General features: G+C 37.7%; 1 protein-coding gene across 3 annotated transcripts in view; it reads left to right on the top strand.

Moving 5' to 3' along the window:
- The window catches only part of grm7 (glutamate metabotropic receptor 7), a 221421-nt gene that overhangs the window by 161290 nt on the left and 34211 nt on the right, over positions 1-25920 (top strand). For all 3 annotated transcript variants that reach the window (XM_082137816.1, XM_082137815.1, XM_082137817.1), the window contains one exon: positions 7305-8240. In XM_082137816.1, the coding sequence (XP_081993942.1) occupies positions 7305-8240 (936 nt within the window). The remainder of the gene's footprint in view (positions 1-7304; positions 8241-25920) is intronic.

The raw sequence follows: 25920 nt of genomic DNA, 5'->3' as shown, positions 1-25920 counted from the left end.
CAGCCCAGCATAGCAACAGCGGCTCAACCAATAAGATGAACTGTAGGCGTGGCTATCGGTTGGTTTGACCAATGAAAGATGGGGGGAGTGTTTATAAACAGTCACTTTTCTTTCAACTCCAGAAACTGGAAACTTCAAACCTGCAGAAATGTGTCTGTGCTCACTTTAAACTAACTCAGAAAGTTACAGTAGTCGACAAATGCTTGAACTAAATTGGTTCAGGGACAAAAAAACACTTGTCAGTCTGTTCCTGCTTGGATTGCAGCCTGGCAAGTTTTTTTTTTTTTTTTATATATATTTTTTTTTTATCATCTTGTGTACTTTCTAAGTAGTTTACATTTAAAATGTGTAGCGAGACAGCTAATCAGTCAAATCTGGGAACCTCATGGTGTGTATGCTTCGAAAAAGCGGAGGCAATCTGTCGCTGAGGGACAAGTAATTGACTTCTGTTGTACCAGTGTCAGTTCTGCTGTAGTTAGTTTGAGTTTCTCAATCTCTCAGCCGACATTTTCCCAATGACTCCTAATGGCCTTCCTTCGTGAGTGCCTGCTAGCCACCAACCCCCCAATGTTCGGCCGACTGGAAGCAATGATAGCAGATGATACAAGATCTGATTCGCCCAGAGGTAGAGATTGCTCTTTAAATAGAACTGTAGCTCTGCAAATCAAGTGTGGGGACTTTGGCTTGTTCACATGTAACTTTGTTTTTGACCTTTTCTTGAACAAGAAAGGAGGCCCAGATTAAAGAACTCAAGCTAGCGGAAAAATAAATTACCGGTTGTCAGAGGAAGCTGGAAGCTCAGGTTTGAAAAGTGCTTCGAACTCGGGTTGAGGGTTGTAATGTATTCCTAGTTCTGCTTTGATTCAGGTTGTTTGACTGGAAAACAGCTTTAATGATAATGCTACGCCTTTCAGTACAGAAAACAACAACTCCTACCTGTTAGCCTGCTAGCGTGATGGCTCAAAGCTTTTCAGCTGTGAACTTTTTATTGTTGTACTTTCAAATTAGTTTTTAACTACTTTCTTAATGTACATTTCAGTTTACTTTTAGTTAGTTTCACACTTCCCTGCAGTCTGGACAGTTTCCAGGTGTGACCTTTCCTGCTTTCTAAGGTGGGGCAAGGCTTGGGGCAACATATAGGCTACATCTACAAAGTAGATGAAAAACAGTGTGTCGGAATTCAATAGCTGAAAAATACCTGGAAAATACCTACTATTTCCAGCAAGGAATAAGTGCTGAACTGATTAGGCCACGGGAGAGGATTTGTGAAATGCAGCCGACGCCGTAAGTCACCAGTGGTGGACGAAGTACACATACCATGTACTTGAGTTAAAGTAAAGATACTCAAGGTGAAATATGACTCAAGTAAAAGTAGAAGTGCTGCCTTTAAACATTCACTTGAGTAAAAGTACAAAAGTATTTGCCTTCAAATGTACTTAAGTATCCAAGTACTATGATTTTTTTATTGCTATAATGTCCTATTATAATTTTTGTCACAAGACTCTTGCTTAACTCAGTCTACGTGAAGACTCAGTCACTCTTAGCACATCAATCTATTAATAAAATGATATATATATTTGAAATGAATACATTTTTTGTGTGTTTAATTTTGGACGGAAGGGGACTGATCCCATAAGGTATAATACATTTACAGTATTTACTGTACATATTTTGCACAAGCGTCTATGGTCATAATTATAAACATCCTAATGTTATGATACATTCACATAAACCTGCACAATGCCATTGAATATATATATACACACTACATTATGGGAGCAGCCAATTTCCCTACAAAATTAAACACCAAAACGTATTAATGCAGTGTTTCTGCTACTCCTCAGAAAAAAAAAAAAAGCTATTATATGCAAGTAATTTTAATGTCAAGGTAATAAGCAATGTTCATTATGCGTCAGTATTTACCGATAATTGCTGCAATAATAGCTGCTGCTCTCTGCCCCGCTTAAAATTATTGGCAACACAAATTGTTTGGAACTATTGAGAGCTACACGAATCACGTGACCGCGCGGCGGCGAGGTCTTGAAACGGCACACTGCACAGACCAGTCGGTGAATGACATTAAAATACCGCAAGAGCGATTAGAGAGTAGACGGCTCTGTATGCTTTTCAATCGCTCTCGCGATTTCGCTCTATAATTTGATGTCATAAACTGATCGGTCTGTGTAGCGCCGGTTCAAGTCGAACAAGCCGTGTGTGTCGCAACCTCTTATATACTGTCTATGGTCGCAACTCTCATATTTAACGGCTCTGGTTCGCGCTTAGTAGAGACCACCAAGGCAAGTTCAAAACAAAGCGCGCACGTTGTAGGCTACTGTGATACTGTAGGTGGCTCGTTTGACCAGTTAAGTTTTTATCCACTCATAAATAAAAAGGAACGACTGATTTTGAAAATGTAGTAGAGTAAAAAGTAAGATATTTGACTTTGAAATGTAGTGGAGTTAAAGTAAAAGTCTTCCCAAATTTAAATACTTCAGTAAAGTACAGATACGCAAAAAAGCTACTTAAGTACAGTAACGAATTACATTTACTTCGTTACTGTCCACCACTGTAAGTCACATGACAACTACAACAACAGCATGATGAATGTAGTACATTCGGATTACGATTGATTTTTCACTGGTGTTTTACGCATATTTTGCATTGTGTTATGTTTTAAGGTTAAAGGAAATGTCTATAAACTTATTGGATAATGTCCTGGCAGAAAATTACTAGTATATTTTCTGTTTTTGTACTGATTTTTTTCTTACTGTGTGTTAACAGCATATCGCCACCTTCTGGTTGGATGGCTTTTCGCACAGTCAGTCGTTCAGATTATTCCACCATATTTTTTTATTTATTTTTTTAAACATTATATCAATTGAAACTAATGTTTCGCAAAATGATTCACTTTTACGAAGCGTGGAAGCGTGTTTTGACAATGCACACTCAGGACATTTCCTGGTGAAATACATGTAAATGCAATATGGACTGTAATTGTTGTCTTTTTAATTAAATTTTTTTTTTTTTATCTACAGACAAACTACAATAACCTTAAATACACAGTGCAGAATCTCAACCAGTTTTTAACTTTTTTCCAGACAGTGACAGAATATTCCGGATTCCGTGTTTTCACTGTTATACAGTAGGGGGCGCTATTACACATATTCTGCAAGAGTACTGAATCTCCTGATCAAAACACAGGTGAAGAAGAAGCAGAAACAATCGATAGCATATGTAAGCACTAATTCTGAATAAAAATATTATTCTCTAATTCTCTAATAAAAATTCCACTAATATGTAAAATAGCGCGATCATCAACATTTAAAAAGCATATAAATCAAATCTGCCTAATGTTACTGAATGAAATGTCGACCCTGGATGAGCTCTAGACCTGTGAAGCTTTAGGGGTTTTGATGGACTCGATTTACTCGATTAACAGAAAAAATGTGATTTTCTCAGCTTTTTACTCAAAATTGCGCTTTTTTATTTAAAAATTCCATAATTCAAGTGTTGATAAAAAAATTATGCATGAAGATAGAATAAAATATTTTATGTTTTTATTTTATTTTATTATTATTTTTAAAGCAGAGGGTATGCTCTTTATTTGGATATATTGAATGTTCGGATATTCATAATCAAATATTCTGGGGGCGATTTTGTGAAAATTATAAATATTACTAGCGGTAGCTGGCAAAAAAAATTAAACCGCTGGCGGGGAAAGAGATAAATGCCTGATTTTGTTACAACAATTGACTTGAGATCAGTTAAAGCCAGACTTTTGACGCATAACACTGCCTGGAATCATTCAGCAACAAGCATTGTTTCCAATTCGCTTTCTTCGATTAGCTATCTTCATCACTAGCTTCAGTTGGTATTTTAAAACTTGTTTTCAACTTTGTTTTTAGTTTACTTGGCATTAATTCTGATTTGGTTTAAGACGAGTTTTATATCATTAGTTTTAGTTTACGAAAACCCTGGCTCAGAGGAATGTGTGTTATGGGAACGTAGGGGAGTAATTCTCAGGTTGCTTTCCCGATAGTGACATCATCTGAGCGAACGCTTCAATAATTTAGAGCAGCACTGCTGTCTCTGTTCTATCAGAGAGATATTTGGTGTTCTGGGTAAATAATTGATTCTGCTCCGACTGTTGCTCCTGGCAAGCTGATCTCATGAGTGTGTGGATGTATGCGTTTTTCATCTTTGCATGTACGTGTCATGCTTTAGCCATCTGATATCATGCTAGCTTTTTTTTAATGGAGCTGATGGGAATAGCACGATTTTTAGGCTCATCGAATTGCGGATATTTATGCGTAATCTTTGCACACGTGTTTGTGTGCCAGGGTTGAGGGACATTTGGAATTGGACTTCTTAAATTGAAATTCATTTTGGTAACAAACATGATGTAGAGTCGTGAAGTGAAGTTTTTAGTTATTAAGATTCTGAAGTAAGACTTCTAAGGCAGCATCCGTTCATTCATGGAACATTATAAGTGAACGATGTTGGTAGATTTTGATCTTAGCATGTTGCTAAGCTAACTGTGACACTGTAATTAGTGTTAAAAAACACACACTTACAATTTTTGGGTAATATCCATTAATCCATCCATCGTTCTATTGTTCTATCCATCCATCCATCATTCTATCGTTCTTTTGTTCTATCTATCCATCCATCCATCATTCTATCATTCCATCCATCCATCCATCCATCCATCCATCCATCCAATCATCGTTCTATCATTCTATTGTTCTATCTATCCATCCATCCATCATTCTATCATTCCATCCATCCATCCATCCATCATTCATCCATCCATCATTCTATCATTCTATTGTTCCATCCATCCATCCATCATTCTATCATTCTATCATTCCATCCATCATTCTATTGTTCTATCTATCCATTCATCCATCCATCCATCCATCCATCCATCCATCCATCCATCCATCCATCATTCTATCATTCCATCCATCCATCCATCATTCATCCATCCATCGTTCTATCATTCTATTGTTCTATCCATCCATCCATCATTCTATCATTCCATCCATCCATCCATTCATCCATCCATCCATCTATTGTTCTATTTGTCTGTGCATCAATTTATCTATCTATCTATCTATCTATCTATCTATCTATCTATCTATCTATCTATCATTCTATCTATCGTTCTATTGTTCTATCGTTCTATCTATCTATTGTTCTATCGTTCTATCTATCTATTGTTCTATCGTTCTATCATCCATCCATCCATCCATCCATCGTTCTATAGTTGTATCTATTGTTCTGTCTATCTAACTATCTATCTGTCTATATGTCTGTCTATCTATGTATCACAGCCATTTTGTGTATCCCCTGAATCTCTTTATATTTCTTTAGTAAATTCCTCTTCCTCTCATTTTAATTCAAAATACTTGTCATGAATTAAAAAGGAGCCATTTCTTAAATTCTGAATCTATCCAACCCCGATGCCCGATAAAGGATCGCCGCATTGTTGCGAGAGAGTCGAAAAAAAAGAAGAAGAAAAAAACGACAGCAAGAAAGGAGATAAGATGGTGCAAGGAATTTAAAATAAGATTCAGAGAGCATGAACGAGACGAAAAGTCCTCTCATTCTTTGTCGTGCCTCTCCACCCCGACCCCTAGATGGGATTCAGTGGCTAAATTAACTGCGCTGTCTTTCTGCTTTTGTTTGGGCGACAGAACGCTCTCCGTGTCCAATCAGCCCGGCTCCGGAGTGCGTCATCTGGATTGATGTGGCTTTTCATTACGCCGTCTCCAGGTGTCAGTCCGACATTCACACCCACGGAAACAGCGAAATGCTCTGTGCTCCTGAAAGCAGACACAACCCAATAATAGCCAGGTGTAATAGGATGTTACTCTGCAGCTAATTTCCCCTGGCTATCCTCTGGTAAAGCCATCAACACCAGAGTTTTGGCGTTAGAGTTGTTTTCAGTCAAACTATTCATTGATAGTTTAATAAAGTGTAAGCAAATTGAATGCTCTTAAAGGACCGGATCCCCCTTAAAAGAAAACCTGGCCTCAAATTCAATTTTGGGTGAACTGTTCCTTTAAATGAACAATTTCATGTTTGTCTAATCCTGTGTATTTATTCTTTATTTTCATGCAGGCCTCTTGTTGAAAGTGAATTTTCTCCACTGAATCCAAACCTGTAATCACTGCGAAGTTCACTCAGTGTTTGTAATGCTCTTTTATTATGTTATGTGATTTATTCACGCATTCCCAAAAAGCGGCATTTCCCACATTTCTCTCGCCACCCTCTTATTGCCTGTTTTCATTAAGATGCACCCGTCTCCATGGTGATTGTTGCCATGAAGGGCTAAAAGAAATCATTGGTAATCACACTGCAATCAGCAATGTTTGAATGAAAGGCATGAAATTCAAAGTGCATATTAAAGGAGGTATAAGGGAGTGGATGGAAAGCAATGAGCAGGCTCAAAATTGTGCAGTTTTCTTTTCTTCCCTGTGATCACACTTAAAAGCATTCACGCCCTTTAATGGGTGTGTATAATTAACTTGTTAAGAAAACAAAAAAGGGCATGTTGGTTCTGTTGCTCTTAAAGTATTTCTTCTGAAATTGTAATATAAAGTCTTAAAAAAAAACAGAGCTTTGCATGACTTTGAAATGCACCACCAGTCAAATTATCTGATATTTTCAGAGACTTTTTGATCCTGACACAGTCATGACATGAGTCTATTATGATGTATTTATCTATTGTTTGTTTATTTGTTTAGTTTATTTTGTTGTTGTTGTTTTGTTTTTGTTTAATTTAGTTTAAAGTTTTGTGGTTTTTGGTATTTCATTTAGTTGTTTTGTATTGTTTTGTGTTTTGGTTTGTTATGTTTTGTTTATTTTAACTTATTTTTTTATTTTAACTTATTTTTGTTTTGTTTAGTTTTTAATATTGTTTTGTGTTAGTTTTGTTTTCTGGTTATTTATTTAGTTTTAGTTTTGTTGTTTTTAGTTTAGTTTTTTGTTTTGAATTTTCTTTTGTTGTGATATTTATACATTTATTTAAATTTTTTTCAAGAATTTCTTTTTTGATTAGGATTTTGTTGTTCTTTATTATGATATAAGGGCCGATGTATCACCCTGACATGTTCGCTTCATACCAAAAAATAAAAAAATAAAAAAATAATAATTTAAAATTCAGAAACTCATAATTAAAGTGGTGTATTCAAGTCATTGTATATGATTTATCAATTTCATTTTTTAAAAAAAGAAGAAAAGCTAGACAATGTCATTGACCAACATGCTGATTTGTCTCCATCTCTCCATCTCTTTAGATCGATGACATGCAGTGGCCCAACGGTGAGATGGAAATACCCAGCTCGGTCTGCAGTCTGCCCTGTAAGACGGGTCAACGCAAGAAGATGGTGAAAGGCATGCCGTGCTGCTGGCACTGCGAGCCCTGCGACGGCTACCAGTACCAGTACGACGAGACGTCCTGCAAGCTGTGCTCGTACAACATGCGTCCCAACCCCAACCGGACGGCCTGCCAGCCCATCCCCATCGTCAAGCTGGAGTGGCATTCTCCCTGGTCCATCATTCCCGTCTTCCTGGCAATGCTCGGTATCATCGCCACCATCTTCGTCATGGCGACGTTCATCCGCTACAACGACACCCCGATCGTAAGAGCGTCCGGGAGGGAGCTTAGCTACGTCCTGCTGACCGGGATATTCCTGTGTTACATCATCACCTTTGTAATGATCGCCACACCGGATGTGGCGGTTTGCTCCTTTAGACGAATCTTCCTCGGGTTGGGAATGTGTATCAGCTACGCCGCTCTGCTCACTAAGACCAATCGAATTTACCGGATCTTCGAGGAAGGGAAGAGGTCGGTTACTCCGCCTAAACTGATCAGCCCGACGTCCCAGTTAGCGATCACGTCTAGCCTCATCTCCTTCCAGCTCTTAGGGGTCCTCATATGGTTCGGAGTGGATCCTCCGAACACCATAATCGATTACGACGAGCAGAAGACCATAAACCCCGACAAGGCCCGAGGGGTTCTCAAGTGTGACATTACAGACCTACAAATCATTTGCTCTCTAGGATACAGCATCTTGCTGATGGTAACATGTACGGTATATGCCATCAAGACGCGAGGCGTTCCGGAAAACTTCAACGAAGCCAAACCCATCGGCTTTACCATGTACACCACTTGCATCGTGTGGCTCGCCTTCATTCCCATTTTCTTTGGGACGGCACAATCTGCAGAAAAGGTAAGGCTTGATTTCGTACTTGTTTACAATACGCATCAGTTTTTCGGCTTCAACTAGTACTTCCGTGTCACTTGTGTTTGTCGATATTTCACAGAAAGAATTGAAATTCTTTCGTTATTTATTCACCCTCATGTCGTTCCAAACCCAAATGCATGTACTTTGTCTATGGAAGAGAGAAAGAAGAAAGTTTGAAGAATCTTCACACAGTTTTTCCAGACAAGTTCTGGAACGATGATCAAATCATAGAGTAGATCGCGTCCATCAACACCCCTAAAGCTTCACAGTCGTTAACTCTTCATGGGTTCGACCTTTCATTTGGCAATGTCAGGCAGTTTTGATCTCTATGCTTTGAATATTTGATGATCACGTTAGATTACTTGTGTGTAAGCAATGCTTCTATCTGCTCTTTCTGGGCTGTTTAACTCCACTTTTACACATACACTCACAAACTTTCCTCTGGGGAGAATCCCTGCCACCATTTTGTAGTGCGTTCTACTTCGTCAAGTGGATGAGGAAGGTTTATTTGAACAGACCCTCGACCCCTCAATTTTGACAGAGAGAGCGAGTCTACTCATATGTACACTTCAGTTCATAGACCAAAATGCAACATGATTATGACGTCAACAGCAACTTGCCGTGCTTGCACTTGATTTACCCACAAATTATCAAAGACTTAGTGCGTTCCATTTAAACCCATTACAAGGGTTCGCCAGTAGTGGGCACTCGTGCAACGTGAGCAATGACGCACATCCGAGTGAACGAGACAGTGGGATGGACTTCAACGCATTAGAAGATGTGTAACTGCGCCCCCTACCGTATAACATTGAAAATAAAGATTGCTGAGAAAACTTTTTCCTTTTCTTTTAGTTGTAGTAGTTTTAGTTCTTCAACTTAAACTTTCAGTTAGTTACCAATACAACATTTGCAATGTTCATTAATGTTTTTAAGTTTAACTTTTTCATCTAGACTGAAAAAAAAAGGGTGTTGGAAACAATTTTCACTTAGAAATTGCTTGTAAATTTCACACATAATTACAAAGAAATGGAAAGTTACACATCGAATTAAACATTAAATGTTTGAAGTAGAAAGACTGAAATTGTAATTGCTTGTTAAATGTACTCTTTTATTTTTAACTTTTTTTTTTCCAGTGTAATACTTTTATTTCCTAAGCTTAATTTTAATTAATAAAAAAAAGCAATTTTAGTTTTAGTTAACAATGACAACAATGGTTTGTTGTAAATACTTTAATTTGATTCTATACTACAGTTTTGTCTGGTTCTCGAATCTGATTGGCTGAGAGCGTTTTCCAGCCGTGCGATATTCTCCCAGTATCAGCACTCTAACCGTTTCACCGTTTGTATCACTCCGCTTGCGGCGACTGTCATGGTGGTCAAGCAAATCCCCCCAAAAAAAAAAAAAAGACTACTGTTTTTATGTCACGAAATGTAGTTTTAAGAGTTTTTTCGGCAAGAATGTAGTTAATTTAATATAATATATAATCACAGCCGTACTGCTACTCATGTGATATCGCTCATTTATATATAACTTTGAAAAAGTAGTAAAATACTGCAGCTCGGAAATGAATCCTGTTTAACCGTTTCAACTAAATGAAGCATCTGAAACAAGTGATTCAGTGAATCAACTGTTCATATAAGACATGGACAGCGATGTTGTATAGGATTTGTGGCCAGGCACCAAATAAAATTCCCAAAGCGAGTTCTATTAGCCAATAGAATCGCTTTCCGTGGGGGATTGAATCTTGCACAATAACGTGAAGGTAAAATGAACTGAAGCAGAATTAATGTAGATCTTTTACAAGTAGGCTTTTTTTTTTCTTTGTAAAAATCTGATTTGCATCTTTTTAGTCCAGGCAATTGAAAACGTATTGGCGCGTAAGTGTCACCCCTTCTTTCATTTAGTTTTGGCCATTTTCCCGGGGCGTGAATGTTTTACTCTCTATAATTCCCTTCAAGACAGCTAAGAGTCGCATGGTTTTCCACTCAATTTCAAATCCATTTGCAGGCTGATGTTGCCGTAATGGCTCTATTTTGTGATACCTGTTTGCAAGCTGCAGGCAATCTAGAATCCGGCTTTTGTACCTCTAAGATCATCCATTTTTCATCCCTTCCCGAAGAAATGAAAAATTATATTTCATCACGGGGAGAGCGCTGCCATCTCGGGGAACAGAAGGGCAAATAGGTATTAATAGCACAGTTAAGGATCAGAATCAATGTCCCACAACAATCTTTTAAAAGACATTTATTTAGCATAAGGACATTTGCTCATTATCTGCATATGAGACGGACGGCTCTGCGTTTTTCTCCTCAGTGCCGGGACTGAAAAGCAATTACCGAAATAATAGAGCCAGCTGATTTGAGCCTGTACCGACGTCAGATACGATGACGGGCTCTGACACCAAAACATTCCTATTTCTTAGAACCTTTTAATTACGTTTCTAAGAAGACAGAGGATGCTGCTTTATGCCTTGATAAACATGCTATAGAGCACAACAGTCTGGTTCTGGAAATCCCATTCATTTTTTTTTTTTTCTTAGAGGAAATTAGTTTTAACAGTATCATCCAAACCTTTAAGCACAGACCTATCATGAGCAATTCCCAGTGAAAAACTACATTGCCCATAATCCCTAAAACAAATTCACCAATCATCAGTTATTTTAGTATTGTTAATGTACTATTGTAATACTTTTATTTAAATTAGCTTTTAGTTACATTATGTGCTTTTGTCATTTAATAATAATAATAATAATAAAATATTTCTATTTTGATTTCTGTTTTAGTTATGGTAATTCTAGTACTTTAAATTACACTTATTTTATTTCAGATAGTTACCAAGGCAACATTTCCAATTTTAATTTCACTGCGAATATCATAACATAATCGAGTTGGTCTATCTACACTACAGTACACTCTCAATCTGCTAGGATATTTGTATATATTTGAATAATTTTCAAATAAAAAATTATAGATATTAATTATTATCGAGTTAGTGAGTTAGTGAGTGAGTGAGTGAGTGAGTGAGTGAGTGAGTGAGTGAGTGAGTGAGTGAGTGAGTGAGTGAGTGAGTGAGTGAGTGGAATGAGTGAGTGGAATGAGTGAGTGAGTAGAATGAGTGAGTAGAGTGAGTGAGTGAGTGAGTGAGTGAGTGAGTGAGTGAGTGAGTGAGTGAGTGAGTGAGTGAGTGAGTGAGTGAGTAGAATGGGTGAGTGTGTGAGTAGAGTGAGTAGAGTGAGTAGAGTGAGTGAGTGAGTAGAGTGAGTAGAGTGAGTGAGTAGAGTGAGTGAGTAGAGTGAGTGAGTGAGTGAGTGAGTGAGTGAGTAGCATGAGTGAGTGAGTGAGTAGAGTAGGTGAGTAGCATGAGTAGTGAGTGAGTAGAGTGAGTGAGTAGCATGAGTGAGTGAGTGAGTGAGTGAGTGAGTGAGTGAGTGAGTGAGTGAGTGAGTGAGTGGAATGAGTGAGTGAGTAGAATGAGTGAGTGAGTAGAATGAGTGAGTGAGTAGAATGAGTGAGTAGAGTGAGTGAGTGAGTGAGTGAGTGAGTGAGTGAGTGAGTAGAGTGAGTGAGTAGAATGGGTGAGTGTGTGAGTAGAGTGAGTAGAGTGAGTAGAGTGAGTGAGTGAGTAGAGTGAGTAGAGTGAGTGAGTAGAGTGAGTGAGTAGAGTGAATGGAGTGAGTGAGTGAGTGAGTGAGTGAGTGAGTGAGTGAGTGAGTAGCATGAGTGAGTGAGTAGAGTAGGTGAGTAGCATGAGTAGTGAGTGAGTAGAGTGAGTGAGTGAGTAGCATGAGTGATGAGTGAGTGAGTGAGTGAGTGAGTGAGTGAGTGAGTGAGTAGAGTGAGTGAGTGAGTGAGTAGAGTGAATGAGTAGCATGAGTGAGTGAGTGAGTGAGTGAGTGAGTGAGTGAGTGAGTGAGTGAGTGAGTGAGTGAGTGAGTGAGTGAGTGAGTTTACAGAAAATGAATGAGAAAAACCCTGCTGAAACCAAGGCCATGCAGTCACTGTTGCTCTCTGCAGCCGAATCAAATACCCCTTGTCGCTGTATCACTGAACCAATTCACCCCATTTTTCTTGATCACTTAATTCACCAGCCTCATTATGCTTAACCCCACAAAAGAACGCGGCTTTTCAAATGCAAATGAGTCTGGAATCAGTGAGAGAAGAGAAATAGCCATGGATTCCCATGACTATTACCTGAACCCGGTCAGGGGACACAGGAGATGATGTACAATCCTGAGAGGCGAACGTCGGGCTCATTAGAGGGGAAGCAGGCTCATCTGCAGGCCTGACGTCAGCGGGCCGTCCCAGCTGAGAGGAGCTGTGACACGCTGGCCTTTGCTGCTTGTCATTACTTACCTGGCAAGAGTCGTGCGGAATACAAATGAAGCTCTTCCGCTGTGGCAGAGACGCGGATGCTGTGAAGTGTGTGTGTGTGTGTGTGTGTGTGTGTATAAGCGTGTGTGAATGCAGGAAGAGCTGAGTTTCAGGCACAAAGCGAAGGGTTTTTTTGTGTAAGCAAGTCTTCCCAGATCTCACCTAAATGAAAATAATGTCTTGACTCGGCTGCATGCGTGTGTAGATGACGCTGTGTGCGCTGTAAGGCACTTAGGATTGTTTTTCAAGCCTTTATCATCTTAAGAATGAGTACAGATACAGTTCAGATCTGTGTGTGGATCAGAATACATAACGGAGTATTTCTGTGTTATTATATACAGTATATATATACTGTATATATATATATATATATATATATATATACTGTATATATATATATATATATATATATATATATATATATATATATAAATTGATGCACCTCTTGATGAAAATAACATCACAACATTTCACAACAGGCAGTTTGTGTGTGCGTGTGCGTGTGTGTGTGTGTTTACCATCAGCAGTATCACATCTCTCTAACGTGCCATCAATGTGGGGTTTTCTGCTTTCTCTAAGAGTGATAGGTTTGCATTCTGCGCACATCGCAAAAAAAAAAAAAAAAAAAAAAAAAAAAAAAAAGAGAAAAAGGTCTTAGCTCAAGGCCTATCTGTTACATATGACGAATCCACACCACAGTAATCTTTAAAAGATATCTAGCGTGGACAAAATGATCTTATTGAGCAGAGTGGAACCGCAGCTGAATCTGCTGCAGTGTTATGGTTCATTATGATGGAGTACGGCAAGATTTTTTGGGTGCAGACTTCATTTTGGACTGTTGTAGTTTTGTCTGTATAGCATCATGATACGAAAATCACCATGAATCCCATGAAGAAAATATGAGAAAATAAATTTTGGTTGAGAAATTTCAGTTAATTTATAAAATGAGGTCTATTCAAGTTACTGATAAGAGCATTATTTTTAATGAGAATTGAGAACGTTTTTTTCTCATTACTGTAATACAGTTGTAACGTTAATCCACAGATGGCGAGTCGAGGATGAAAGCCTAAGTGCAGTTTTATTGAAAAATGATTAAAACATGACATAAACCGGAGACTTCAACTTGACTTGAACAGAACATGACAAAACTCATCAACAGCGGGTTACAAAGACATCAGCAAAGCTAGACAAGAGACTATGGCAGAGCACCATGACGGCTATACATACTCAAGATCTAATGACGTACAAGACATGTTTGAAAGCAATCAAACAATGAACCAGAGCAAAACACATGAAGCAAAGGAAGCACATGCCAAGATTACATGAGGGGCAAGGGAATCACATGACATGACAAGAAACATGACTATGAGAACTTCAAAATAAAAGTTTAAAAATGTCCCAGTTTGTTGTGATTGGTCTACTCTGCTCTGATTGGTCAGATGACCCAGTCTGTTGTGATTGGTCTACTCTGCTCTGATTGGTCAGATGACCCAGTCTGTTGTGATTGGTCTACTCTGCTCTGATTGGTCAGATTTCCCAGACTGTTGTGATTGGTCTACTCTGCTCTGATTGGTCAGATTTCCCAGACTGTTGTGATTGGTCTACTCTGCTCTGATTGGTCAGATGACCCAGTCTGTTTCGATTGGTCTACTCTGCTCGGATTGTAAAAATATGAATATATAAACATATTATGTTATTTGTTTCTGGCTGTTGACAGTATTTTCTATAAAAAGATAATAAAAAGTGATAAGAAGAGATTCAAAACCTTTGACTCAAAATATATGTGTATATATAAATAAATAATGCATGCATATTAGTGCATATTTAATTAGATAATGCTACATACATCATAACATTTCAGAAAACTTTTAATATAAAACAATTCTCTTAATGCACTGGGATTTAATCAACAGGGTCAATTATGGTGGTATCTGTTAGTTAACATTTTTACCATATTCACCTATGGCGTCTTGTCTTAATACAACATTTAATATTTAATGTAATTTAATTTAATCACCTCAATATTATCTCAATGCAAAAAAATTAAAATAAAATATTTTTTATACTATGAATGACATCGCTGGAAGTTAAAAACAACAACAACTGGCCAGTGTAAGTCACTCTACCTTCATCCCTGTATATCAGTAACAAAAAATCCTCTGAAGGAAACTCTTCCAAGTCGTCTTCAAACAAACCCTGACTTTTTTTTCCCCCCATTGAAAATTCTCCCTTCAAGTCACACAGGCTTTGACTGTTTTGAAGCCGAGCAGCTTTTTGTGCAGTCTGTTGATTTTATGCTAACGTCTGTAATGCTGTAGGCCTTTCCAGCTTGGATATAAGGTCTGAGAAGTGAGAGAAGCATGTGGCCTATCACGTCTCATATCTGCTCCTTTTAGCATTGTTAATTTCCTCAAAAACATTATTGACAACACAAGTTATTAATTCAAACACACTGCTGAGACAACAATCCATTAGTAATGTGTTCTGGAAGATGAAAAATGCATAAAGAATTTATTCTAAATCACATCTTGCAGTAAAGGCATGTTAAGAAGACAGAATTATATGGGTTTTTTTTTATGTGTAATAAACTGCTGGGGTCAAGTGAAGCACAAAAGACTTGATTCAATTTGTAAAGATATCTACTTATGCAATTTTCAGTTCCATATTGGAATACTGAGTGTGAAGTTTCGGTCATTTGTAGTGGACTTGAGTACCATATGGATGAATATTCAATGATGAAGAGAGCCATCTCATGAATATTCAATAAGGTTGAGTTTTTGCTCCATTGAAATATCTTTGGGCACTGTAATTTGCCATAGACAGCATCCGTTAATGCTGATCGGGACTGACAGTGGGTGTTTCCTTGATGATTTGCTGCAATATGCAAAGTAAGGAGTCAAGGTCTGTAAGGGCAAATCGAAACCCAACCTCAAAATAAAAATGGCCAACACGTCTACCAAAACATCCACTTCCATGTTTCTTTCATAACGAATGCTTTCTACGAATGCAGTGCACGATGTAAATCAACAAATAATTGGCTTTACCTTCAGAAAATTTGATGTACAATCTCATAAGGTCAAACTGAGTGTTGTATGAGAATTTTTATGTTATATTCATTTTATATTCTTCCCCCTTGCCCCCCAAATTTGGGACATTTCAGGTTGATTTTAAGCACTACACATTCTGTTTACTGTCAATTAGAATTAGAAAAATGTAATTGGACGACAGTGAGACTTTTCATCAAACTCAAACTCAACTTAAATTTTCCAGAAATGGCATAATCATACTCATTCTGGTAAACCGGATACCAAGGTAACTTGTACCATTGCAAAGATTGTGGTTTCCTCAGTTTTTAATCATATATTTTGTTTTTATATATATAAAGTAAAAATTTAATGCAAATTAAAGTAAAATTTAAATAAACAAACAAACAAACAAACAAACAAACAAATAAATAAATAAATAAAGGTAGCAGTTCTGCAACAGGATTGCCAATTTAACTATAACTCAGGGGAACAAGTGTTGGTTTGTAGGTCATTCTGCATTCATCTTTTTTATTTCTCAAAAAATAAAGAAATCATACATATATATATATATATATATATATATATATATATATATATATATATATATATATATATATATATATATATATAGGTAAATAGGGTTGAATGGTTGATGCAGTCACCATATTCTTTATACATATATACACCCCCACTCATTCAATCCTGTTACCTGATCTAATAAATATGTTTTTAGTTTTGAAAAATAGAAACAATACATATATATTAATATATTAATCCTAGTTGTATTAAAAAAAATAAAATAAAAACTTTATTAGATCCTTTTGTTTAAATAATACCTTTGTTAACAGGCTTGAATGGTTGAACTTGATGCATATAATATGTGACCTGATCCAGCAAAATGAGTCACAGTGACCCAAACTTCTAAATTGAGATTTTGGTATCAATGGAAAGAGGAGACCATAAGCTTTCAACTGATATCCTAGTCAAAGTCATACCTTGAATGGTTGTAAAGATATACACATTTGAATTATGGTCGTCTGCCCTCTTTTTCCTATTGAAAACCTGAGAAAATCACTTTTAAAGTTTTTTTGCCCGTTTTTTGTTGATATCTTTCAAAATCCATTGCATTTAAAGGGATGAACTATTTATTGTACAGCTTAATTTGACCAAAGACATTCATATATGCTATTATGCCAGGCTGAAGCTCAAATTATTTAAAAAATTTGATTTGAATAAATAATTTAAAAGGCACTTTTACAAACATTTACTAAAATCAGAAAGATTGAACAGAGGTGCTACAGTTTTGCTTGAAAGAGGGTGTGTGTGTGTGTGTGTGTGTGTGTGTGTGTGTGTGTGTGTGTGTGTGTGTGTGTGTGTGTGTGTGTGTGTGTGTGTGTGTGTGTGTGTGTGTGTGTGTGTGTGTGTGTGTGTGAGAGAGAGAGAGAGAGAGAGAGAGAGAGAGAGAGAGAGAGAGAGAGAGAGAGAGAGAAAGTGAGAGAGGCAGAGAGACAAGGAAACAGAGAGCAAATAATGTTAGCCCATGCAATCATATCTTTGTGTAGGCTAGTTGACAATAACAGTGTAACATATTCATAACTGAGATACCAACAGTCAGACATGGGCAGTAAATGTAATTTGTATTTTGCAGGTGTGGAAAAAATAAAATGTAGTTTGTAACAAAATATTTTGAGGGAGTGTATTTAGAGTATTTCAAATACTTAAATACTTAAGAAAAATCACCATATGCTTATCACCATAGTAAATGATTTTGCCATATTTTCGGTCTGATGTTGGCAATGGCAATGTCCAGGTTAGATGCACGAAAATCACGTGACACCCTGTAGACCAGGCTGCCTCCAAGAAGTGAATGAGTTTTGAACACAGGAGAAGAAGTGGCGCTGCTCCTCTTAAAAACTGCATTAAAGGAGAACTCCGGTCAATTTTAACATTGAGCTAATTTTTTTGTAAATTTGGAGTGCTGTCAATACAGAGACCAACAACAAAAATCGGTGTTGCCTACACCGTGTTATCCTCTTTTTTAAATTTGCACCCTGTTGACTTCAATGGGGCATATTTTAAACCTGCTTTTACCCTCTTAACATCCTTGATGTGTCATTACAAGTGCACAGCCAATGTGAGTGATTCCTTTTTTCACTCACAACCTGTTTTCGGTTGAAGTCCAAAGTAGTCGATTGTCGAGTTCACCCGCGTGATCATAGGTAACTAAACATATGCGCGTGATCTCGACAATCGACTACTTTGGACTTCAACCGAAAACAGGATGTAAATACAGGTATGAGCGCTGGCCGAATTAACTTCATTTTTCTTCATATCTTTCACATCTACTGCAGTCAGATTCACCCGTGCTAACTCTAAAGGAATCACTCACATTGGCTGGGCACTTGTAATGACACATCAAGGATGTTAAGAGGGTAAAAGCAGGTTTAAAATATGCCCCATTGAAGTCAACAGAGTGCAAATTTTAAAAAGAGGATAACACGGTGTAGGCAACACCGATTTTTGTCGTTGTTCTCTGTATTGACAGCACTCCAAATTTACAAAAAAATGAGCTCAATGTTAAAATTGACCGCAGTTCTCCTTTAAGGTAAAGTGTTTTGTGGAAAATATACTGTCTACACACACATATATAGCAAAGCAGAGTTAGAGACCCTTCACTTCCTGGAGGACCCCAGAAAGGACCTGGCTTCACTAGACTCGTATCCACTAATCAAGCTGCTCTTCGTGAGATTCAACACCACTCTGCCATCATCAGCACCAGTTGAGCGTCTCTTTTCTTTTGCAGGCATGGTCTACCACCCTCATAGAAGGGGATTAACTCCTGAATTATTGTAGAAGTTGGTTGTACTTAAAAACAACTAGCCTAAATGACAATGGTTTAGTTTTCTCTTTTGTAGCATAGTTGTGTTATTGCTACTATTTCTGTCATTGACCTTTCAATAAAGTCCCTCATTAATTAAAGCTGTTAGTGCACATAACATAAATATAGATTTACAGCTGTTTCCCCTCCCTTAGCCAGTGGTGAGGAAATGTCTCTCTACGCTTATTCAAGCCTTAAAGGCACGAGTAGAGTAACGGTGATAATATGGCTACATAGCCTACATCAAACACGTTTTGCTATTAAGGGCAGCCTACCACACCATTGATGTGAACTTAGCTATACATGCCATTTACGTCAGAGGGAGCTATTTCAGGCCCTGTAGAGATTTAGGCCTTGTCCACACGGACACGGGTATTTTTATAACCGTGACTTTTTTTACGCGGTTCGGCCGTTCGTCCACACGGAAACGCAGTATCAGGTCACTGAAACCGAACATTTTTGAAAACCCCTGCCAGGGTGAGGATTTTCAGAAACGCCGGTTGCAGTGTTGTCGTGTAGACAGTAAAACCGGGGTTTTTGCTTCTGATTCAGGCTTCTGATTGGCCAAAGTGGCTTTACGATTAGGGTTATATCGCCGCCTGCTGGTTTGGCATGCTCTTGACAGCACTTGATAGCGTGTTTTTGCGTTTTCATGTAGGCGGAGATTTCTTTTAAACCGAGCATGTGTGGACTAGCCTGACTACGTCAGACTTCGTACTCACGCTAAATTTCAGTTCGCTTCTGTACTCAGTCTGAGATAGCGACCGTTTTCCCCGTTTTCCTCCGGCCTCAAAACAGCCGGCCAATCAACGACCAGAGGGCGGGCTGAGAGCCGTGACGTAGACGCTGATTGTACCATGGATGCGTAGATTTACTTCACATAATCTGCAAAAGTCGTTCACAGCCATGTTCACTCCGGTATTTCGCTCGATGGTTTTGTTTTCGCATCATACATGTGTTTACAGTGGAAGTTTGATGCGGTTGAGCATGCGCATAACACACGCCATAACCAAACGTTATGTGATTGGCTTACGGGTAACCAATGATTTTAAACTTCAGACAAGCCCCCCCCCGTGAGAAAGTAAACACTTTTCTATTATGCCATGCCAGACTCTGTCAACGAAGCAAAGCGAAGTAGCAGAGTTTGGTATTACCAGGCTATGTGTGGACGGGATTTTTCTTTTAAACGCAGGAGGAAAAACTCCGGTTATAAAAATACCCGTGTCCGTGTGGACTTGGCCTTGGTGAAATGCCCATGCTTTTTTATTTTGCTACTTCGCCATTTTGAATTTACACATTTCTCATATTTGTGTTATTGCTACTATTTGTGTTATTGACCTTTCAGTAATAATAAAAAAAAAAAGACTTAAGATTATTGTGGGAGTATTTTTGTATTTTCAAAATACTAATTACTTGTATTTTATTTAAATACATTTTTCACATCAGTATTTTGTATTTTATTTTAATACATTTCATGAGCCAGTATTTGTAGTTTGTAACAAAATAGTTTTTGATGTATTTGTGCCCACCTCTGCCAACAGTTAAATATTGGGTTAAAATAAATCAAACACATTGTAATGGATTCTCCTTGCAGATAAATACACTCACAGAATAATTGCACTCACTCACATCCATACACGATAAATACCACAGGGCTGTCTCTGTCATCAGAGGATGACACGTCTCCAGATCCAAAACAATCATTGACTAGCCTTAGCCACTCTTGATGACCAGCAGCAGAGCTTAGGTTAGAAGCCTCCAGTGAGTTCAACGCTTTTGGCGACTTTTTGGCGACTTTGCTCTCTTTTGACAGCGACATTTCTCAAATTAATAATATTTAATCTTTCTGAGGAAATCTGCTAGCTTGTTTACACAGAGCGCTGCGAGTCTGACAGGAGGATGGCTGGACCAATCGCGTGCCGGTCAGTCGAAATGGGGCTTCCCATTGACAAATGATCAGCGTTTGTGTACATTTCTAAGCTTTTTGATTGGTTCTATACAACGCGTAACACCATATTTGGAGAGCAGAGACGTTTGAGGGGATTCCCGGGGTATGCTCAGAGGTGACGAGAGGAGTTGAGAAAAGCAATATTAATTTCCAGCGAATTTAGTAAAACTTTGTAAACTTCAATAGTCATTTAAATACCTTTACTCAATTATCTGGACTACGAAACTTTAGGAGATTGTTTTTTAATGTCTGTTCTTTGAAATTTAGCACAAAAAAACAAAAAATATTATTGCATTGTTTTTCCACATAATCAGCCCATATCTTAAAATGGAACGTTGCGATTTCCGACTCATTTCGCCAGATCGGGTCACATATAGTAACCATTATATATAGATGTAAAAATACAAACAAGACATATATACAAATACAAATGTCTTGTTTGTAATTTTCAAAACTAAAAACATATATTTATTAGATCAGGTAACAGGACTGAATGAGTGGGAGTGTTTGAAACTAGCTACTTTTCATACTAGGTTAATTTCACGTTCAAATTGTCTAATAACTTTGTTATTTGAAGAGTAATGGAAGGTTTCCCATTCATTCAAATGATTTTTCTTCATCTCAATAGCTGGGGTAAGACAAGGTTGGTGTTTTATAGATCACCCCGTCTTGATATGTCACCCTCTGGGGAAGCCCTTGAGCATCTGTCAGACCTGGAGCGCGTGTGAATCCAAACAGCACACTGTGTTACGGTTAAAATGTGACCCAGTGGTCAGATTACAGCTGTGTTCTGCCTGATGTAGCATCACTGTTTATTAACCCTCTTGCTTTCTCTATTCCCGCCCTTGTTTTCTCCATGACACCGTGTGCCCAGATGCTTTTTACATGAGACTAATAGGCAGGCTATATTTGACCACACCATTAATCATAGCGGCGGCCAGGGATACTGTCAATGGGTCCCAGGCTCTAAATGGTAAATTATCTTATCTCTCCACAGGCTAACCAAACAGAAGGGATATTTATAGACGCTCTCTTGGATAGGTATGATGTTTTACATAAGCCAATGAAACCGGCTGTCTGTGATTTATTTTTAAAAGGTTAATATTAGTGCTGCACGATTAATTATATCGCAATCGCGATGTCAAGCCTATGTGATTATATGACTCAAAATGCTGCGATTTTTGTAAATAAATAAAGGCATGTGTGGACACTGAGAGCTGTTTGCCCATTTTCTACACCGCTAATAAAAAGAAGACCAGTCACTTTTTCCGATGTGCTGCAGATTTAGTCAATTTTATTACGAAATTCGAACAATAGCGTTTTGGCGCTTGCAAATGTGACTTGACAGATCGTGGTCGTGAACCGAACATCTCTTACTCTTTACTAGTTAATAGTAAATAAACACGAATGAACAATAGGTGTGTTGAAAGATACAGTACAACTTAACGAAATGTTTATGCCTCATACATAATATCAATCAATCTGTGTTTTTTAACCGCGGAAAGAGGTCAATAAAACAGCTGGAGAACAGTGTCACATAACGTAAGAAAATATTATTTTAATTTGAAAACACTGTGCATTTAGTTGTTGTTGCTAGTTTGAGTTGAGAAATACATTTTGTGTGCATTTTCCTTGAGAACCAAGCAAGTTGACTCATGAAACCATTTGTTTATTATATCGCAATCGCAATATTGACCTCAGTAATCGCAATATGACATTTTCCCCAAATCATGCTTAGCTTCAGTGGGCAACCAGTCTTGGGCTACAGGGTGATATGGCTGCTGGATAAATACATTATACAACTTTTTTTTATTATTATAATCTTTATCATTTTTTTTATTTTATTTTTATAAACAACATTATGCCAAAAAAAAGCCGCTGAATGAACTATTTAGGCTGGAATATTCCAACATGAAATTATGAAAACTTTATTCTTTTAGGATTATGTGAACTAGTGAATCGTTCACAATAGCAGCAGGAACATGGATTAAGAAAGTAAGTTGGTTTAATTTCATGTTAATTTTAAACATAATACTTTTGGTTTATTGCCAATTACAGTTAGAAAACTGTAATTGTGCTATAATGAGACTGAATTGAACTCCTCTCCGCTTCTCAAATTATCCAGACTTGGCAATTACACAATAATCATACTCATTTTGGTACACCAGACACCAAGGCATCAAAAAAATACACTCGTGTCATTGCTGAGGTTGTGGTTTCCCTCTCGAGGCGAGCAGAATGAATCGGCTTGGGTGCAATATGATGACTTAAGAAAACCCAACTCCATCTGTGCCTACTTTTGGAACAAGACCACAATCTTAAAGATGTTACGTAGCTCATGCCAGAGAGGGAATGCAATGAACATCCTGTAAACACTCCATTAAGGGCTAAGTGTCCACTTAAATTACAGTTGTATCAGCGAGTGTCAGCTATGCTTCAGATAGTGAAAATTAGCGTGCATGACATGAAACTGTGCCTCTTTTGTCAGAATGCTGCAGCTTTCAATCAGCACTACATAGACTCTAATTTGTGGTTGATAATTACAGCCAGTTGGAAGTTGAGTGTCATTTGTATCACAGTTACAATGAGCCAAGTTCAGTTGTTTACAAAGTGTTTCAAAAAGCACAAAGTGCTCCAGACTTATAGATTCTTGTTTTACTTTTTTTGTTTGTTTATATTCATTCTTCAACTTCAGACACTTTTATATCTGGATGGATGGATGGATGGATGGATGGATGGATGGATGGATGGATGGATGGATGGATGGATGGATGGATGGATGGATGGATGGATGGATGGATGGATGGATGGATGGATGGATGGATGGATGGATGGATGGATGGATGGATGGATGGATGGATGGATGGATGGATGGATGGATGGATGGATGGATGGATGGATGGATGGATGGATGGATGGATGGATGGATGGATGGATGGATGGATGGATGGATGGATGGATGGATGGATGGATGGATGGATGGATGTTTATATTCATTCTTCAACTTCAAACACTTTTATATCTGGATGGATGGATGGATGTTTATATTCATTCTTCAACTTCAGACACTTTTATATCTGGATGGATGGATGGATGGATGGATGTATGGATGTTTATATTCATTCTTCAACTTCAGACACTTTTATATCTGGATGGATGGATGGATGGATGTTTATATTCATTCTTCAACTTCAGACACTTTTATATCTGGATGGATGGATGGATGGATGTTTATATTCATTCTTCAACTTCAGACACTTTTATATCTGGATGGATGGATGGATGGATGTCATTTGTATCACAGTTACACTGAGCCAAGTTCAGTTGTTTACAAAGTGTTTCAAAAAGCACAAAGTTCTCCAGACTTATATATTCTTGTTTTACTTTGTTTGTTTATATTCATTCTTCAACTTCAGACACTTTTATATCTGGATGGATGGATGGATGGATGGATGGGTTTTGTGTGTTTGTTTATCATGTTTTATTCTTCAAATTCAGACACTTATTATGTCCCGAATGGATGGGTGGATGGGTGGATAGATGGATGAATGGATGGGTGGGTGGATTTGTTGGAATGGATGGATGGATTGTATGGATGGATGGATGGATGGATTGGATTGTTTTACCCTTGTCCCAGATCTAAACTTTCACTCTAAAACTATAAAAAGTAATATTAAAAATATGAATTACAATGTAAAACTATGATGATCTAAACAAAGAATGAAAAAGTCATTTAGATTTTTTTTTTACATCAAACAAGTTTGCCCGAATAATACTTTTGCAACATTGAGATGAAATGAGCCGTGTGTGTAAAGAAAACAAAATCAAAAGTAAAATGTTTTTTGTGTCTGTGTGTGTGTGTGTGTGTGTGTGTCATGTCCTATCACGCTGAAATTGTCAAATTATGGCAAAAAAAAAAAAAAAAAAGTATATATATATTGTAGTATGTATATAATAGTGTGTTACAAAGTTGTAAATGAAGAGTATGTGTCTATGTTTAAAAGAAAATAACATTTTGTTTAACTTAAATGTGTTACTTGCTGTGTCTTTGTAATTATTTGTGAATTCTACTGGCAAAATCTGAGAGAAAATTGTGAAAGTAATTTTCTCAGTGTATTGTGGCAAGATAAAAATACTAGCTGTGAAATAAGCCTTATTCCTACAGAGTCAGCCATTTTAATCCAAAACATTTATTTTCCAGCACAAAATGCAATCAAACACAATACGACATTTGAGATTTCAGAAACAAATGGCAGAATTCTCCTGAAAAGTGTCTAGTTGGCGTCACCAGCTGGCTGTTAAAATCCTCTCCCTGCATTTCGTAAAATGCATTGTTACCCCTGCCTTGCGTGAAGAACGTCTTATATGTAAACAATCTGTCTTGTTTGCGAGCCGGCGTCTGCAGGCAAGCAGTGAAGCTAAGCAGCTAAGTTTAATGGGGCGTCCCTCAGGGCTCCGTGTCTGTCGCTTTACACTTTTTGAGTGTGCGGTAATGGCAGTCTCACACTTCCCCTTACTAAAAACGACTAAAAGCTCGCCACTATAACCTTTGTGAACGGTTTGTGTTGCAGAATCTGTTCTTAAGGGGTTTGCCGTGGGAGTACAAAACTCTTTGACATTGCTGTAGAAGAGAGATGCTCGTCAATCTCTCTATTTTATATGACCGTCTCCATGGCAACAGCATGAAGGGCGGGGGTGGGTTGGTGGGTGGGGGGGGGAGGAAGTAGGGAAATTTATGAATGTTTGATATTTACTGAAGGTTTGATGGTGGACTGAAAAGTATTACATGAAATTGAGGAGCAGTTCAAGTGAAATGAGTCTGTAACAGTATTGCATTTGAATTGTTTACTTACCATCATTGAATAAATGGATGTGTGATGCCCTAAAAAAGATTTCAGTCTGTACATGTTCCCATTTATTTTCAGTTTTTGAAAACAGAACTCAGTATTTGACTCTCTGAACATCGGAGAGGACCTTAGAGAGCGTCTCCGCTGGAGTGTGACCCAAATTCATTAGCCGCACGTTGCCTCCATTAGCTTCCCTCGCTCGCTAGCATGTTTAAAGCAGAAGCCGTTAAAACCCGACTATACGGACATTTGAACGTACAGCATGTGAAGAAAAGCTGCTATGAGCATTTATTTCTGCAATTAAATACAGATAATAGTTTTTTTTCTTTTTTCTCAGGGTATTTGTTTTGAACACTTGTCGTTACTGTAGCTCGACTGCTATTATGCTAGCAGTAGCAAGGTTTGATTCCCAGGGAACTTGTGCACTGACAAAACTTTAGGTAACAATATGTAAATGAAAACTGCAGTGGTTGAGGAGTAACTAGCTTAAAGTAACAATGCAAAATAGCTTAGCTCAGGTGTTTTGTTGTTGTTGTTTTTAAATTGCATAGCTTTCCCTCTAACTACTTTTCCAACAAATTGTGCTGTAGTGCAAA

Source organism: Leuciscus leuciscus (genome assembly GCF_965113295.1).
Source record: "Leuciscus leuciscus genome assembly, chromosome: 15".
Taxonomy (NCBI): Eukaryota; Metazoa; Chordata; class Actinopteri; order Cypriniformes; family Leuciscidae; genus Leuciscus; species Leuciscus leuciscus.
Note: the sequence above shows the minus strand (reverse complement) of the source record. Positions and strands in the feature narration are given on the sequence as shown.